The sequence below is a fragment of the Protopterus annectens genome, chromosome 10.part0, assembly GCF_019279795.1.
Source record: "Protopterus annectens isolate FY-2018-M chromosome 10.part0, PAN1.0, whole genome shotgun sequence".
NCBI classification, from domain to species: Eukaryota; Metazoa; Chordata; order Ceratodontiformes; family Protopteridae; genus Protopterus; species Protopterus annectens.
Window position 1 is genome coordinate 1,475,296,419 of NC_056744.1, and position 16,449 is coordinate 1,475,312,867.

The 16,449-nt window shown below is 39.9% G+C and overlaps 1 protein-coding gene across 1 annotated transcript in view; it reads left to right on the plus strand.

Annotated features, from left to right (window-relative positions):
• LOC122814307 (E3 ubiquitin-protein ligase TRIM39-like) overlaps positions 1–16,449 on the plus strand; it is a 143,385-nt gene that overhangs the window by 102,910 nt on the left and 24,026 nt on the right. The window contains exon 3 of the mRNA XM_044086894.1: positions 6,983–7,047. Coding sequence (XP_043942829.1) covers positions 6,983–7,047 — 65 coding nt within the window. The remainder of the gene's footprint in view (positions 1–6,982; positions 7,048–16,449) is intronic.

A 16,449-nucleotide genomic window follows, 5' to 3' on the forward strand; every position in this document is an offset into this window, starting at 1 on the left:
ACTGGAAAGACCCCAAAAGTACCTCACCAAGAGGATCAAAGGGCTCAAACAGATGCCATATGCTGCCCGGTTAAAGAAACTCCAGCTCTACTCAGTGGCATACCACCTGCTCAGAGGCGATCTGTGCCTGACGATAAAGCCATGTCCAACCCAGAATTAATGGACATGCTGCACCTCAGAAAATCCAAATCCCATCGAGCTACGCTACTCAAGAGATTTGAACCTCAGCACTGAAATAAATAGGACATGCTGGAGGGACAGGTTCATAACCCAGAGGCTCCTTTCACTCTGCAATAAAATCCCAGTCCAGGTTAGGCAGAGTCCCACATTGACTCTCTTCAAGAGGAATCTTGATGAGTGGATGGGAGATTGTAGGTTTACCCCGGCTATCACTTCTGTGTCACTGTTAGACAGAGGCACAGTATACTAACCTCAAAAAAAGGCATAGCAAAATTAATTTAAAATGGGTGGCGAAAGCCAAACACACTCTGGCTAGGCTTATAAATGCCCTAGGGCAGATAGCCTAGTATGAACCTATGAACCTATGAACCTATATGAAATCAGTTGGCTTTTTTCCAGCTAATAGGTTGAGAATAGGAGGGAATTCTGAGATGTTATGCTTATTATTAGTTTGTATGTCCTGGAGATCATTTTATTCTTAGTTGTTAGGTTTTTAAATATTAGAATAGCTGAGTTAATATCCTGGTGGTCAATCTTAGTAGAAGATAACTTAGGTTTTTAATAGATAAAGGAACAGTCTAAGAATACTAACATATTTCTTTGGAAGTTCAAGTTTATGTCTTAGTTCTGTTTTATTAGTGTCCTGCCATTTGTATAGTTCCCAAACTGTGAAGTCTTTTATTATAAGTTAATAGGTAGGTACTAGGCTATCTGCCCAAGGGCATTTATAAGCCTAGCCAGAGTGTGTCAGCTTCTGCCTCCCCATTGACTAATTAACTGAGTCTCTGTCAAGCAGAGCCAATGAAGTGATCCCAGGGGTGTATTTTTTGTTACCCATCCACTCGTCAAGGTTCTCTTGAAGAGTGTTAATGAGGGGTCTGCCTAATGTAGTTAGGAATTTTGTTTCAAAGCATGGGGAGTCTCTGTGACAGGAATCTATCTCTCCAGCATGTTCTATTTGCTGTTGTGGTGAGGTTTAGCTAACTAGAGCAAGTGGTTCACAGTGACTTGGATTTTTTTAGGTGGAGCATGTCCATCTATTCTGAGTTGGACATGGCTTTGTAAGTGAGGCAGAGATCACCTCTGAGTAAGTGATATGCCATTGGGTACAGCCGGAGTTTTTTCAGTTGGGCTGCATGGGACATATGTTTGAGGCCAGTAATCCTCTTGGTGAGGTACTTTTGTGGTCTTTCCAGCTGTTGGAAGTGTCTTGTGAGGTACATCCCGAATGGGGCATTGTACTCTGTGATGGGTGTGATGAGTAGAGGGGCACTATAACCTCTTTATTTCTAGATGCGAACCCTTTAGTGATTAGATGGGCAACATAGAAGGATTTCCTAACTACTTTGGCAATATGATTGTCAAAGGAGAAATTACTGTCTACCTGGGTCTTTAGATCTCTTATTACCCCTTCTGTATTAAGGGGGCTGCTGCCTATGCGGTAATTCGTGGGTGTTTTGTTTTTCCCAAAAGGGATGACTATGTATTTTTTGACATTTAGCTTGAGGCCATGATTTTGACACCAAGTGTCCATCTCAATAGGGCCCTTTTGGAGGATGACCGTGTTTGGAGAGTCAATTATGGCTCCCAGTTTGCAGTCATTGGTGAACATTGTTACCCATAGTCCTCCTGTGTTTGCCTGTACTTCTGAGAAGTATATGCCGAATATTAGGGGTCCCAGGACCAAGCCTTGCAGGACAGCACTTGTGACTGGTTTAGAGTCAGACCTGGAGCACGCTGTTCTTACTGTGTGAGTTCTGTCTGTAAGCCAGTTGGCAATCCATCTCATGATGTAGGGGGCTATGTTCATGCTGGTGAGTTTTTCTATTAGATGGAAATTTGTTAAATTTATTGGTTGGTTGTTAATTAACAGGTTGGGATTTAGATGGAGTGGTTCTATGAGAGCAAGGACATTGGAAAGTTGTATAGTTGTATAGTTGTAACAAATCATGTGCAAACAATGTAAAACTCCAGAGCACAGAAGGTTAAAATCCAAGAACCTCAAGTTTATCGAGTGCTTTCATCCCTGACAGTTGTAGGAGTTCATCAGAATACTTTAACACAACTAGACATGGAGTTTAAATAAAACAGTCAATCAATCGACAGTGCACAAGTACCTCATTAACAACTCAATTTCAGAATATTATTACACAGTAAATGTTTTTACTCATTAAAAAGAATTTTTCCACCAAAACAACCAATACAAATTATCGTGTTTGGGCTCTAGCTTTAAGAACAGGCAGTATAGAGATGTTCTCATTTAACCTTGGTTCTATTCTGGCATTTAATTTAAATTTCTACTTTAATTAAATTTTTTTATCTGCAGTTACCACCATCCTCCTCTAGGTGTCTTGGGAATTATTTCCAATATACCAAATCTAAACTTCATAAACTGTAGAAATTGTAATAAGTGTTTGTATAATGCATTATTCGCATTGTGGTTACTAATAGCATATAAATGTTCGTATATCCTTCTCCTTAGTTGTCTTTCAGTTTCCCCATGTAATAACATTCACGTCTCACATACAGGTATATAAAATAATCCATTTGTGGCACAATTTCCTTGCCTTAAAAATATAGTGTTTAAAATGTTTGATAGTTCTAAACACTGTTCTTCCAGTATGTAAGAACAATGTGAACAAGAGCCACACTTAGTGGTCCCTTTATTATTATACGGGGGTATCAAAGCTGGATGTTCAAATAAGTACTTTAAATGTTTCCCATCTTGTACACAAACTTAGGACCTTCTCCAACTGCTTGCAAAAGGTCACTATTAGTTTTAAAAATTACCCAGTTTCTCTTCATAATGTCTTTAATTTCTCTGGAACCTTTGCCATACATCAAGACCATGTTGTTTTTAAAGGTCTGATCTACATTTGCCTTTAGGAAGTTTAAATTTTCCTTACCCAACCCCTAAAAGAGGTGTAAACTTAGAACCCCAAACTTGTGCAACCTGACAACTAATTATGTAAATAAGGTCCTTTGGGTAACCTCTTTCTAAGAACATTTGTGCAATTAAAGTTCATCTTAAAAAATGCCAAAATAAGAACTCATCTGGGCAGCCCGGACAAGCTGTCTCTTAAAAATATTCTTTTTTGTGTAACCAAAGTGACTACTTTGGTAATCAAAATAATTATTGGAGAAAGTCTCCTTTCTAAAAATGTTTGATGTAAATGTACCTGTAATAAAATCCTTAGATAAATTAACATCTAAGAAATCAACACTAACATCTGAACATGTACTGGTGAATTTTAAAAATGAAGAGACACCATTCAAATAAGCAGTAAATTGTTCATTAGTCGATGTCGTATCTTTCCACAGAATAAATATGTTGTCAAGGTAATGCAGAGATGTTACCCATTCCTCATGAAACTTAGTGTTAAAAACATATTTCTGTTCTCAAGCATACATCACAAGGTTGGCGTAAATGGGGACACAACTTGCCCCCATTGCTATGCCCTTAATCTGTTTAAAAAAATCTCCATTCAAATGTAAAAAAGTTGTGTTCTAAAAAAATTTCCATTACATCAACCACAAAGTTCACCATGTTGTTACTTAAATCGGTATATTTCATGATAGCCTCTGAAAAAAAATATCAATCCTTCCCTGTGGGCAACAGAGGTAAAGATGTCTATAACATCCATCAAGGCAAAACAACAACTGTGACTATGCCATTCTTGTTTAATCCTGGACAAAAAGTAGGTAATCAATAGATGTCAAGCTGTTTTTCAATAACCTATCTATAAAGACCCCCAAGGGTAAGTGATGCTGTCAGGAGCTGTAATTATTACTCTGTGGGGGGGGGGGGGGTTGAACACATCCCTGTGAACTTTTGGAGTGCAAAAGGCTTGTGGGATAGTTGGGTGTTCTTAAAGCTAGAGCCCAAACACGATAATTTGTATTGGTTGTTTTAGTGTAATTTGTTTTTTAATGAGTAAAAATGTTATTGTGTAATAATATTCTGCAATTGAGTTGTTAATGAGGTACTTGCACACTGTTGATTGATTGACTGATTAATTGATTGGCTGTTTTATTTAAACTCCATGTGTAGTTCTGTTAAAGTATTCTGATGAAGTTCTAGAACTGCCAGGGATGAAAGCACTCAATAAACTTGAGATTCTTGGATTTTAACCTTCTGTGCTCTGGAGATTTACCTTGTTTCCACATGACTTGTTACCTGCTAGTGGTCACAGTCTACCCAGTTTTTATTTTTAAGGGCCTTAAAGTAGCTGATAAGGACATGGCCAGTAGCAGTGATCACACTACCTTATGGTCTGGGCATAAGGGGGGCATAGCTAGTAAACCTGTGCCAGCCTTTCCCAGGTTTGTGTGTGTTTGTATACAAATCAAACCTCAAGGAGTGTGTGTGTCAGCTACTTGGGCAGGGGGATGAAGCACTGGTACAACAGAGAGGATGCTGGGGGTCTTGGCTTGGCCAATCAGCTGAGATCTCAGTTCTATAGCTGTTCTAGTGGGGAGTTTTATTGGGGATCTGAAAAAAGGAGAAACCAGCCCCAGACTGACTGTGGTCTCTCTGTGCTCTTAAGAAAAAATGTATTTGATTCAGAGAGCTGCATCTGGAAATACTGTGTGTGTAACTTGTCATCCTCCCGACTGGTGCTAGTACGTTCCCAACTGGTGCTAGTAGTGGTGAGGACTGAGGATCCTTGATTACTGGGCCAGTGTTGGGGTTTCACACTAGGATTATTGACAAACTTTCTGATGTGAAAATTAACCATTTCAAAATTCACTGGATAGCTAACTGGCTATCTGTTAGACCGATACCATAAAGATTTGAGATCAGTAATGTTTGCTGTAGACAAAAAAAGAAATCACTAGCAGTGTCCCACAGATCTTTGTCCTTGATCTCCCCCCTCTGTGGCTTATACATCACAGATATGCATACTAATATCAAGGGACTATGACTTACCAAGCTTGATGATGATTGCAAATTGGAAGCAGTTATCAAATCAAATTCAGATACTTAAATTCTCCAGAAAGGGCAAGACCAAACAAATACTTTGTGTGTTTATCATGGACTTACCATCAATGTCCAGAAATGTACCACAGTTTCTTTTTAATATATCTAGCATCACCACTGTATACCATATATATAATACTCCACCTAAGTCTCACTCAGTCTTTAGGGACTTCAGTACCTATGATTGTAACAGTCTCTGCTTTGACTACCACATCTCTGAGGTAATTAGAAAATCCTCCTACCTTGTACAAGTTACATTTGTGATGTCTATGCAAGGTCCAGAGAAATTACATTCCCTCTTCATTCCTTCCCTTCTCAGGGCCATCGCTCAAAATTCCATCACAGAACAAAAAGGAAAATACTCAGGGCTTAGTACACTGATATAATCTGACAAACAGAAAGCTTTACCCCCTGTATACAGTTTTGTATAGACTCCTGTAGGGTAAACAATGTTTTTCCCAGTGCCCTATGAATGATCTACACTTTGAGTCCTCCACTTAAACAGAACCAGAGGTAAAGCATACCCCTGCATTACAGATTTAAACCTATAGCACCACATTAACAATACCAGTTGGTGTGCTACATATGGAGTAGTATTTCCCCGGGAGCCTTTAAAACTGTATGTGATTGGCCTTTAAAACTAGTATGAGATTGGATGAGTAACTGAAAATTTTCACCTGGAATATATGGAAGAAAATCTTAAAAGGGAACACAATATCCTACCAATATTGGATAATATGGTTGAGCTTTTAGCTCTCCTCCTTAGCTGCAAGCTTAGCAAGAATCTATGAACCTATGAATTTAATACAAATATCATATATGTGTGCATGCATCTGTGTATCTGTCATTAAGCATATGTATTGGCAAATCATTTAAACCGGTGTAACCTGCGACTGTGCCAAAAACTTACAGGATATGAACAGTAAACCTGCAGCTCTGACAGGTACAAGGCAGTTATCTTCTATGAGATTATATGAACTGGTATTTTACAAATCTATTTAGTCAAAACTTTTAGACAGCCAAACACCCATTAACTGAAAATAGCCTCTGCCAAGGTGGTACAATCTTGGGGGTATATAAATTTAAGTTAAGAATTGTGCAGAGTCTACTTAAAAAGGGGTGTCAAGTGCTCCTCCTGCCCTGTTAACTTTAACAGTCAAACAATTTAGTAAAGAAATGTAATAAACCTTTTTGGTGAAAAAGATTTTGATAATCAGTTGTGCATACAGCTCAAACAATGGATATGTGAAAAAGCAATACTGGAGGACCTCCCTCTAATTGTAATACAATACAAAGAGATACCTTGGTATTCTGGTACCCAGGGCAGTTCCACAGACTAGAACCTTCCACTTTAAACTGAGGGAGAGAAAAAAGGTGTTCTGTAACTTTTTGTAACAAGTTTCTTGCTACAATTGCTAAGTTACTAATGCACTGAACTCCTAACTAAAGCACAATTGCAGTACGGCATTCATTTGAGAAACCATGGTCTTAACCGAATGCTGGTACTGCATGCATGCCCCAGTGGCAAATGCTGACTGTGCCCCCTAACTACTTGTACTCACAGCAGCCATCTCTTTACCTTAGTCTACTTATGGCTCTAATGTATTACATTCTTATGAAATGGTATAATATAAAGCACGCTTTTACAGGGTACTCTGACGCATTTATGAGTGGGGCAAACAATAAATAATGAAACATTTCTTACTGAAAGAAAATGCAGAGGATCTTCCTGCCGCAGCTTTAAATGAATGCTGGATATTTGCTTCTGAATAGCTTCTGCCACCTTATTAATGTCATTATTTTTTTCTCCATTTTTCTCAGAATTCCTGCTGCTTCCTCATTCAGCTGTTGGATCAACTGCTGCTCCTTTTCATGAAGAAACTGACGTAATCTGGCAAATTCTGTTCTAATGTGCTGTGCCAGACTCTGGGCTTTGCCCTGGAAGACACCAATTTTCACATGAAGCAGCAGCACTTAACATACATTACATTACAATCAAATGTGTTCGACAGACATACACACTCATCATATCAGACCACTTTAATCATCTCTGCTCCTGAACATGCAAAAGGATACAAGAATGGAAAGGCCATGAAAGTAAACCAAAAAACATTTCTAGTAAATGTATAAACTAAAGAACAAATGGTGCTCTTTCACAGCATTTCCTATTATTATTAAATAACTATGATGTAACAGGCCATTGCACTTCTATACTTCTACTAATAAGTGTTTATACACTGGATCATACTATATATCTGCGTGTGTGTGTGTGTGTGTGTGTGTGTGTGTGTGTGTGTGTGTGTGTGTGTGTGTGTGTGTGTGTGTAATTTGATATATATATATATATATATATGTGTGTGTGTGTGTGTGTGTGTGTGTGTGTGTGTGTGTATGTATCTATATATGTAATATATATATATATATATATATATATATATATATATATATATATATATATATATAGATAGATAGATATACTGTATATCAACTCCAAGGTCACACTTCAGTGGAGTAGGACATATAACTCTTTCCAGTAAAATTTTACTTTGGTAATATTTGTGTTTGCTATCAATGTTACACTTTTAGATTATTTTAAAACCCAATTTGTCAACTCTGAGGAGTGAGGACAAATTAACCTGTTCTCCTGAAGGACCCATATTAAAGATCATTCCTGAGGTTTACCAAGTTAAGGGCCACTGAACTGTGACTGATGTAGTGTGGTTTGAATTAAGGCAAATCAAACCAATATTGTTCATGTGAAGTGAATTTAATAAAAGTAAAAAGTAAAACACTTTTTAGATGTCTGGAAGAAAGAAAAGTAGGCTGTTGATTTTCCTTTGCAGAAACAGAAAATTTGCTAACAAGAGAAGAAATTTGGATAATGAGTTTTCTTTGAAAGAATGTGTTTGAATATATACTTTAAAAAGTTTACAAAAACATACTTTGTTTGATACTAAGAAAGGCTTATCATACTGTGAAGGGATTACTTGGCAGGTTTTCCTAGTGATATAAGCCCAAGGGATCCATAGACCTCTCTCCCACTGGCAGTACACCAGCACTGGACATAGCATGAATGCAAGATTCAATGGTGAAGCCACATATAAATATGGCAAACCAGGGGCATGGCCAGTGCTGATTAGCCATGTGTTTTCCGTTCCAAGTGGCACCAGCACCTTTACAGCACAGTAGAGTGATTCAGAGAATTGGTCACAAGGAAGAACAACTGTATGCTGTCAAACTGCATATAGTTTCGTAGGTGTGTACTAGGCTAATGGCCTTGGAGCCTTTACAAGCCTAGCCCATAGAATTGCCCTGGCATCATGCTGCCCGACGTTAGTTCCCAGTACCTCTATCAAGTAGAACCACTGGAGTGATCCCCGGGGTGAACTTTCTATTACCCATCCACTCATCAAGATTTCTCTTGAAGAGGGACAGCGAGGTGCTCTGCTTGAGATGAATGGGAAGTCTACTCCAGAGCATGTGTAGTCTCTGGGTGAGGAACCTGTCCCTCCAGCATGTTCTGTTGATTGTTGTAATGAGGTTGAGGTGTCTGGAGTGTGTGGTGTAGAGGGATTGGGATTTCTTTAGATGTAGCATTTCTAACAGAGCTGGGTCAGACATGGCTTTGTAAGTCAAGCAGAGATCACCTCTAAATAGGCAATATGAGACAGACACTAGCTGGAGTCTTTTGAGTCTGTCCATGTAGGACATGTGTTTAATGCCTAGGATCCTCTTCGTGAGGTACTTCTGTGGCCTCTCCAGCTGTTGCAGGTGTCTAGTGTGGTATATGCCAAATGGGGCATTATACTTGATGATTGGTCTAATGAGGGAAGAATAGAGAGAGAGAAATGACCTCTTGCTTCCTGGATGCAAAACCCTTGGTAATGAGATGTGCCACATAGAAACACTTTCTGACCAAAGTGGCAGTGTGGTGGTTGAAGGAGAGGTTGCTGTCAACCTGCGTCCCCAGATCTCTTATAATGCCTTCAGTGTTCAGTGGGCTCCCATCAATGTGGAAATTAGTGGGAACTGAGTTTTTCTCAAAGGGGATGATGACACATTCTTTGGTGTTAAGCTTAAGGCCATGGTTTTCACACCAGTCATTGGTCTCAGTGAAGCCTTTCTGTAGGATGTCTGCATCACTTGGGGAGTTAATAATGACTCCCAGCTTGCAGTCGTCTGTGAATTTTGTCAGCCACAGTCCGTTGTGTTGGCCTGGACTTCTGTGAAGTAGATGCCAAACAGGAGAGGACCCAGGACTGATCTCTGTGGAACTCCACTAGTGATTGGCCGGCAGTCTGACTTGGAGTCTACTACTTTTACACTGTGTGTTCTATCTGTGAGCCAGTTTGCAACACACCTAGTGATATAGAGGTTGATGCCTAGTTTGGTGAGTTTATCAATAATTCCCAAGTGAGGAATGGTATCAAAGGCCTTGGCTAGATTGAGGTTGGCTGTATGCACTGCTTTACCTTCATCTACAGCCCTGGTGACTGACTCAAAGAAGTCAACCAGGATGATTAGGCATGATCTCCCTTTCACAAAGCAAATTGCATGGGGTCTAGAGTTTGGAGATTTCCTATGTCTTTGTTAATCAGGTCCATGATGATGTGCTCCATACCTTAACATATCAGACTCATCAAGCTAATGGGGTGATAATTCCTAGGGTCTGTAGTCATTCCCCCTTTATGTAGAGGGATGACTGTAGCAGTGTGCCATTCAGTAGGGACAAAGCCTGCGGTAAGGCTGTGACTAAACAGGGCACACAGATGTGGTGCCAGTTCGCTTTGTAGTTCATGTAGAACACAGCCAGGGATATTATTGGGTCTCATGGAAGTTTTATTCTTGACCTTGGACAATGCAGCTATAACCTTCTGGTATTGTACTTGGTCCTTTAGGGGGGAAATAGAGGGGTAAAGTTGGCACTGAATCTGTCAGCCAGTGTGTTGGCAATATCTGTTGGTTCAGTATAGGAGGTACCATTGTGCAGTAACTCAGATCAAATCTGTGTATTGCTGTGGAGGTTCTTGATATAACTATAGAAGGCTTTGTGATTGTTTTTAGTGTCTGCCACAATTCTGCCTTCACAGCTGACTTTAGAGGATTTGATGAGGGATCTCAACATTTTGTTGAGGCTAATAATGGAGTTTTTCCAGTCTTGGGACTTCACATTTTTCTGCAACAGTTTCCTCCTTCTGTTGTAGAGTTTATAAATGGCAGGGGACCACCAGATTGGCTTCCATTTTTTGGAGGAGAGAGTCTTGGTTCTGTTGGGTATGGCTAATTCCATGCATTTATGTACATGTTCGTACAATGCATTGGTGTATGATTTGGCAGTCATGCAGCTATTTTCCATTGGCATGGGTGCAGTGAAGTAAGCCACCTCTGCTTTTAGTAGCCCAAAGTCAGCTTTGTAGAAGTTTTTCAAGGTGGTTACCTTTGTGGGGGGTGTGGGTGAGATGTAGATTTCCATGGTGATTAGTTTATGGTCAGAGCTGACCAGGGAGGGACTGACTGCTGGTGTAGAGCAATGGTCATCCATGTTAGTAATAACCAGGTCAAGGATGTTGCTTCCTCTAGTAGGGGTCAGAATGAGCTGGTCCAGGGCATTGGAATGGATGAATTCCAGAAAGCGTTGGGCCAGTGTACTGGTGCTTGAGTAGTATTCCCAGCAGATGGAGGGGTAGTTAAAGTCTCCTAGCATTAGAATGTTGGGTTGGACCTCAATAGATTCCAGGGTGCTTAGGAATATGGAGTGAGAGTCTAGGGACATGGTTGGGGACCTATAGTAGGCTATGACATAGATCTCCATCTTACCCAATGTTAGTTGTACCTAAAGTATTTCAGATGCATTATGCTGGACTACTAGTCTGGAGGTGTGCATATCCTTTATGAATATAGACACACCACCACCTTTGGAGCTATGGTCCATGTTTCGGGGCTGAAACGTGTGGAATGAGTTATAGCCTGGTAGTGCAGGGGTACTTTCTGCTGTTTTAAACCAGGTCTTCTTTACAGCACAAATTAAGTTTTCCATTTTTCAGGAGTGCTTCAAGTGAGTACATCTTGAGATTTAGATTTCTTGCATTGAGCAGCATGACCCACAGATTGCATTTATTTATAGCTGTTACAGAGGTAATTTGGTCTTTGGAACACTGCCTAAAAAAGCACTATAGGGGTGGCAAGAGCCTTAGCGAGTATCCAGAAGCCCAGGGGTGACAGATGCAGGCCATCTCTGGCAAAGTATCGAGTTCTGTAAATCATGTCATCCCAAGCAGGCAGACACTGGATCCACTTAGAATGACACCAGAAGCCTAGCCAATTGTTGAAGCCCATCATTTTTTGTTTCTACTGCTGTATCATTCTGGGTGATGCTAGGGTACTTCTCAGGGCTAGGTTCATACCTGCCTGGGCCACATAATCCAAGAGTTCCACCATGTCTCTTTTCATGTTGTCCAGGGAGGTGCATCTCAAGTCATTCACACCCACATGGGCAATGACAGAGTCATACTTGTACTTGTTGTGGAGTGGCCTGTGTGCATGTGTTATGTGTCAGATTCTGACCCCTGATAGACAGCTGACTGTTACCTTCTCCCTATTCAGCCTAGTGAGTCAGACATCTGTGTGCCTCACTATCGAGTCACATACAATTAGTGTACTGGGCAAGGTGTTTAGCCTTAGGGGCTTAGGTTGAGTGGAACACTGTGGAGGTGCACGATGTGTCCTGTGGTTTGTGCTGTGCTGTGGTGGTCAAGTGTATTTCTGTCTTGGAGGTTTCTGCTGTTTGGATAAATTTCTATTGAGAGCCTCCGTGAAGGTGGGTGTGTGGTTTGTGTTTTTATGTGGGAGCTATGATGTCGGGTGTTCTACAGGGCTATGTGTTCCATATGGTGTGGTGCAGGTTTTAACCTTCTCCTCTTGACCAGCTAGTCCGTTCTTGGCTGGAGAGTGCATAGCTTCCAATTTGGTGATATAAGTGCATCTCTCACAAGTCTGAGTGTTGGGAGGTAAGAGGAAACGGTTGTCTGTGTACATGAGGCCGGTGCTACACTGCCTCAGAATGCCCAAGTGCACCAGGTTAATAGGATAAAACAAAGGGAACTGCCCTTTAATCATGTCAGGAGGGGTGGTCATAACATCTAAGTACTGGAATTATTTATGTGAAGAATGACTAATGCTGATAGCACTTAGATGTGCTACAATAATTGCTAAAAAAACCCTGTTGAAGTGCAAAGCGATTACGCTATTTGAAGTGCAAGAGAGAAAGAACTAGCAAGATTCAAATGAAAAACTGAAGAGCAGACTTTCTGGCACCAGTAATAGTTTAGCTCAGCTCAGGACTAATAGGTGGAGCTTGAACAAGCACAAACCTGCACAAATGTAGGCTTAAAAACCAGAAAGTTGAAAGTAATAGAAAGCATGCCCAAATGGCCAATAAACTACAATTTCTGGGCCAGAAACCACTCCTCTTGTGGTAGACAGATTAACTAGTGCTTACCACTACCACTGATAAGCTAGAATGCTTCCCTCCAACACAGAAAGGCTTGGGGGGCTCAGAAGCTTACAAACAGTCCTGGATACAGTAAATCTGTATCTGGACTAGACTAGTTACAGGAAAGGCAGGAAACAAGCTTAGAACATTTTTTTACAGAAAAGCAGCTAAAACAGCAGTAAAAACAATTCAAATGCAGTGCATTCTAGCACACTTGAGTGTGTAGCCATATTAAAGCAAATACAGTTTAAATAAATGCAATTAAATTTAAAAAATGACTAAAAACAAGTGCAGAAAGCAGTAAATTAGGAAAAAATAAAAATGGAGGCTCTTAGAGTATCTCCTTCCCCTTCCTGGTGGTCTTGCAGTCTGCAGGACATCAAAACTGGATCAACGGAGCTTAAACAAGCACAAACCCATGCAAACATGGGCTTTTAAGCCAGAAAGTTGAAAGGGATGGAAAAATGCCCAAATGGCCAATAAACTACAATTTCTGGGCCAGAAACCACTCATCTTGTGGTAAATAGGTTAACTAGTGCCTACCACTGCCACTGATAAGCTACAAGGCTTCCCTCCAACACAGAAAGACTTGGGGGGCTCAGAAGCTTACAAACAGTCCTGGATACAGTAAATCTGTATCTGGTCTAGACTAGTTACAGGAAAGGCAGGAAACAAGCTTAGAACATTTTTTTTACAGAAAAGAAGCTAAAACAGCAGTAAAAACAATTCAAATGCAGTGCATTCTAGCACACTTGAGTCTGTAGCCATATTAAAGGAAAACAGTTTAAATAAATGCAATTAAATAAAAACAAATGACTAAAAATAAGTGCAGAAAGCAGTAAATTAGGAAAAAAAATCAAAATAGAGGCTCTTAGAGTATCTCCTTCCCCTTCCTGGTGGTCTTGCAGTCTGCAGGATACCAAAACTGGATCCACGGAGCTTAAACAAGCACAAACCCACGCAAACATGGGTTTTTAAGCCAGAAAGTTGAAAGGGATGAAAAAATGCCCAAATGGGCAATAAACTACAATTTCTGTGCCAAAAACCACTCCTCTTGTTGTAGATATGCTACCTAGTGCTTACCACTCCCAATGATAAGCTAGATGGCTTCCTTGCAACACAGAAAGGCTTGGGGTCTCAGAAGCTTACAAACAGTCCTGGATACAGCAAATCTGTATCTGGAGTAGACTAGTTACAAGAAAGGTGGGAAACAAGCGCAAAAGCAGGCTTTTAAACCAGAAAGTTGAAAGGGAAGGAAGAAAATGACCAAATAGCCAATAAACTACAAATTTTGGGCCAGAAACCAATATGTTTGTGGTAGATAGGCTACCTAGTGCTTACCACTCCCACTGATAAGCTATAATGCTTCCCTCTAACACAGAAAGGATTGGGGGGCTCAGATGATTACAAACAGTCCTGGATACAGCAAATCAGTATCTGGACTAGACTGCTTACAGGCATAGCAGGACACAAGTGCAAACATGGGCTTTTAAACCAGAAAGTTGAAAGGGATGGAAAAACTGCCCACACGGCCAATAAACTATCATTTCTGGGCCAGTAACCACTCTTATTTATTTATTATTTATTTATTTATTTCAGTTTGTTAACCAGGAAAGTCTATTGGGCCAAGGTAGCCCATTTTCAATGGAGGCCCGAGGAGAAAAGCTCCCGACAGAAAGACAATATACAATATACAATGTATTAGTACAGCATATGAGAACAACAGTTTAACATTCAATATACAGCAAGGCAAGATTTTACATATCTTGAAATATATGAGCTGAGTCAATCACTTATAAGGCATTAGCAAAAACAATAAATTTATGTTCATTTAATACACTACATGTATTTAGGCAAAGGAATTTTTGAGAGATGAATTGAAACAGTGGCAGAGATTAGAGTAGAATAGAATAGGGATAGGTATCAGGAATCAGGTAGGATGGGTGCAGGAGCACTCCCAGAGGGAGTAGAGGTGAGACTGGAGTAGGGTTTTAAAGGACGGTAGGTTAGGGGTAGTTCTAATGTAAGGGGGAAGAGAGTTCCATAATCTGGCAAGAGAGAATGATAGTAGAAGTTGCCCTGGTGCATGTAAAGGCTTGTAAAGTTCTAAGAGGTTCTGACTTGTGGATCTAAGTATTCTATGTGACTGGTGAAGTTTTAGGGAAAAGGAGAGTGATGGACAGTTAGAAGGTTTGAAAATCAGCTTGTTTGCTGTAGTTAGTTGAATGAAATTTAGGTAGCTTGGGAGTTCTAACCAATTTAGAGCATGTAGGGACTTGCAATGATAAGTAGAGGATTTGGATCCTGTGGCAAACTTTGAAATTTTGTTATAACATGAGGAAAGTTTAAATTTTAGGGATGATTGGAGGTTAGAGAGTAGAGGAGCTCCATACAAAAGGGAGGGTAGAAGGTAGGTGGTAGATAGGAGTTGTCTAGAAGACAGAGAAAGGTAGTGCCTGTGTCGATAAAGCTTACCAAGTTTTTGATGAGTCTTTTTAATATTGCTTTGCAGGTGGATATCAAATTTTAGCTGGTCATCGATAAGAACGCCCAGAAGTTTTGTATGGTGAACTATTTCAATAGTTGTTTTGTTTAGGCTAAGTATAGAGAGGGATGCTTTGTCAGCAGCAGTATGTCTAGAAGGGGTAAAGATCATTATTTTAGATTTGGAGGCATTTAAGGCTAGGTGATTGCCAAGCATCCAGAACTCAGTGGAGGAGAAGGCTTCTTACGTAAGGTTTATTAGTAAAGGAAGAGTAGATGGGCTACCTAGTGCTTACCACTCCCACTGATAAGCTAGAAGACTTTTCTCCAACAGAGAAAGGCTTGGGGGTCTCAGAAGCTTACAAACAGTCCTGGATACAGAAAATTTGTATGTGGACTAGATGAGTTACAGGAAAGGTGGGAAAGAAGCTTAGACCTTTTTTGTTTTGTTTTGTTTCATAGAAAAGCAGCTAAAACAGCAGTAAAAACAATTCAAATGCAGTGCAAGCTAGCACACAAGTGTGTAGCAGTATTAAAGCATACAGTTTAAATAAATGCAATTAAATTAAACAATGACTAAAAAAAGTGCAGAAAGTAGTAAATTAGGAAAAAATCAAAATGGAGGCACTTAGAGTATCAGAAAACAATACCAGCAAATATATAAATAATTTAGTCAAGCAAAAATTAAGACAGTGCAGAACTCTGAACAGTTAAAAGTGTGCCAGAAATATACTTATCAGCTCTATATTTCCAGATTGTTTGAGAAACACACTCAGTCAGAACACAAGGAGATTCTAGCAATGGAAATACAACACAGAAAATAGACCTCAGGCAATGACTAACAGTTAAGATGGGCTGGCTCAACAACCCCCATCTGAAACTAGCTTCTGAGCTACCCTGAGAAACAAAGTACAGACAACAACAAAGGACAGAAAAAATACAGCAAATATATAAATAATAAAGCAAATAAAGAAATACAGCACAGTGCAACCTGAGTTGCAAAAAGTGTACTTGTCAGTTTGGATATCACATGGGAAAAGGTTCCAACTCTGCTCACAGTCAGGAGAATTTAGCTCTTTGCTATATCAGCTCTGTAAAATTCACAGACATGCAGTGCTCTGAATACTTGGTGGACTTAGGGAAAGCAAGGTTTGATGAGGGTTTGTCTGCAAAAACCCTAAATGTAAAATAACTGGCCTGAAGCAGAAGTGCTAAAACCAAAACTAAGATGCATAGAATAGCAGTCATATTTAATCAGGCTACTAACAAGCAGAAATAAGTGCAAAATAAGAGCAATTGAACACTGAAGAGC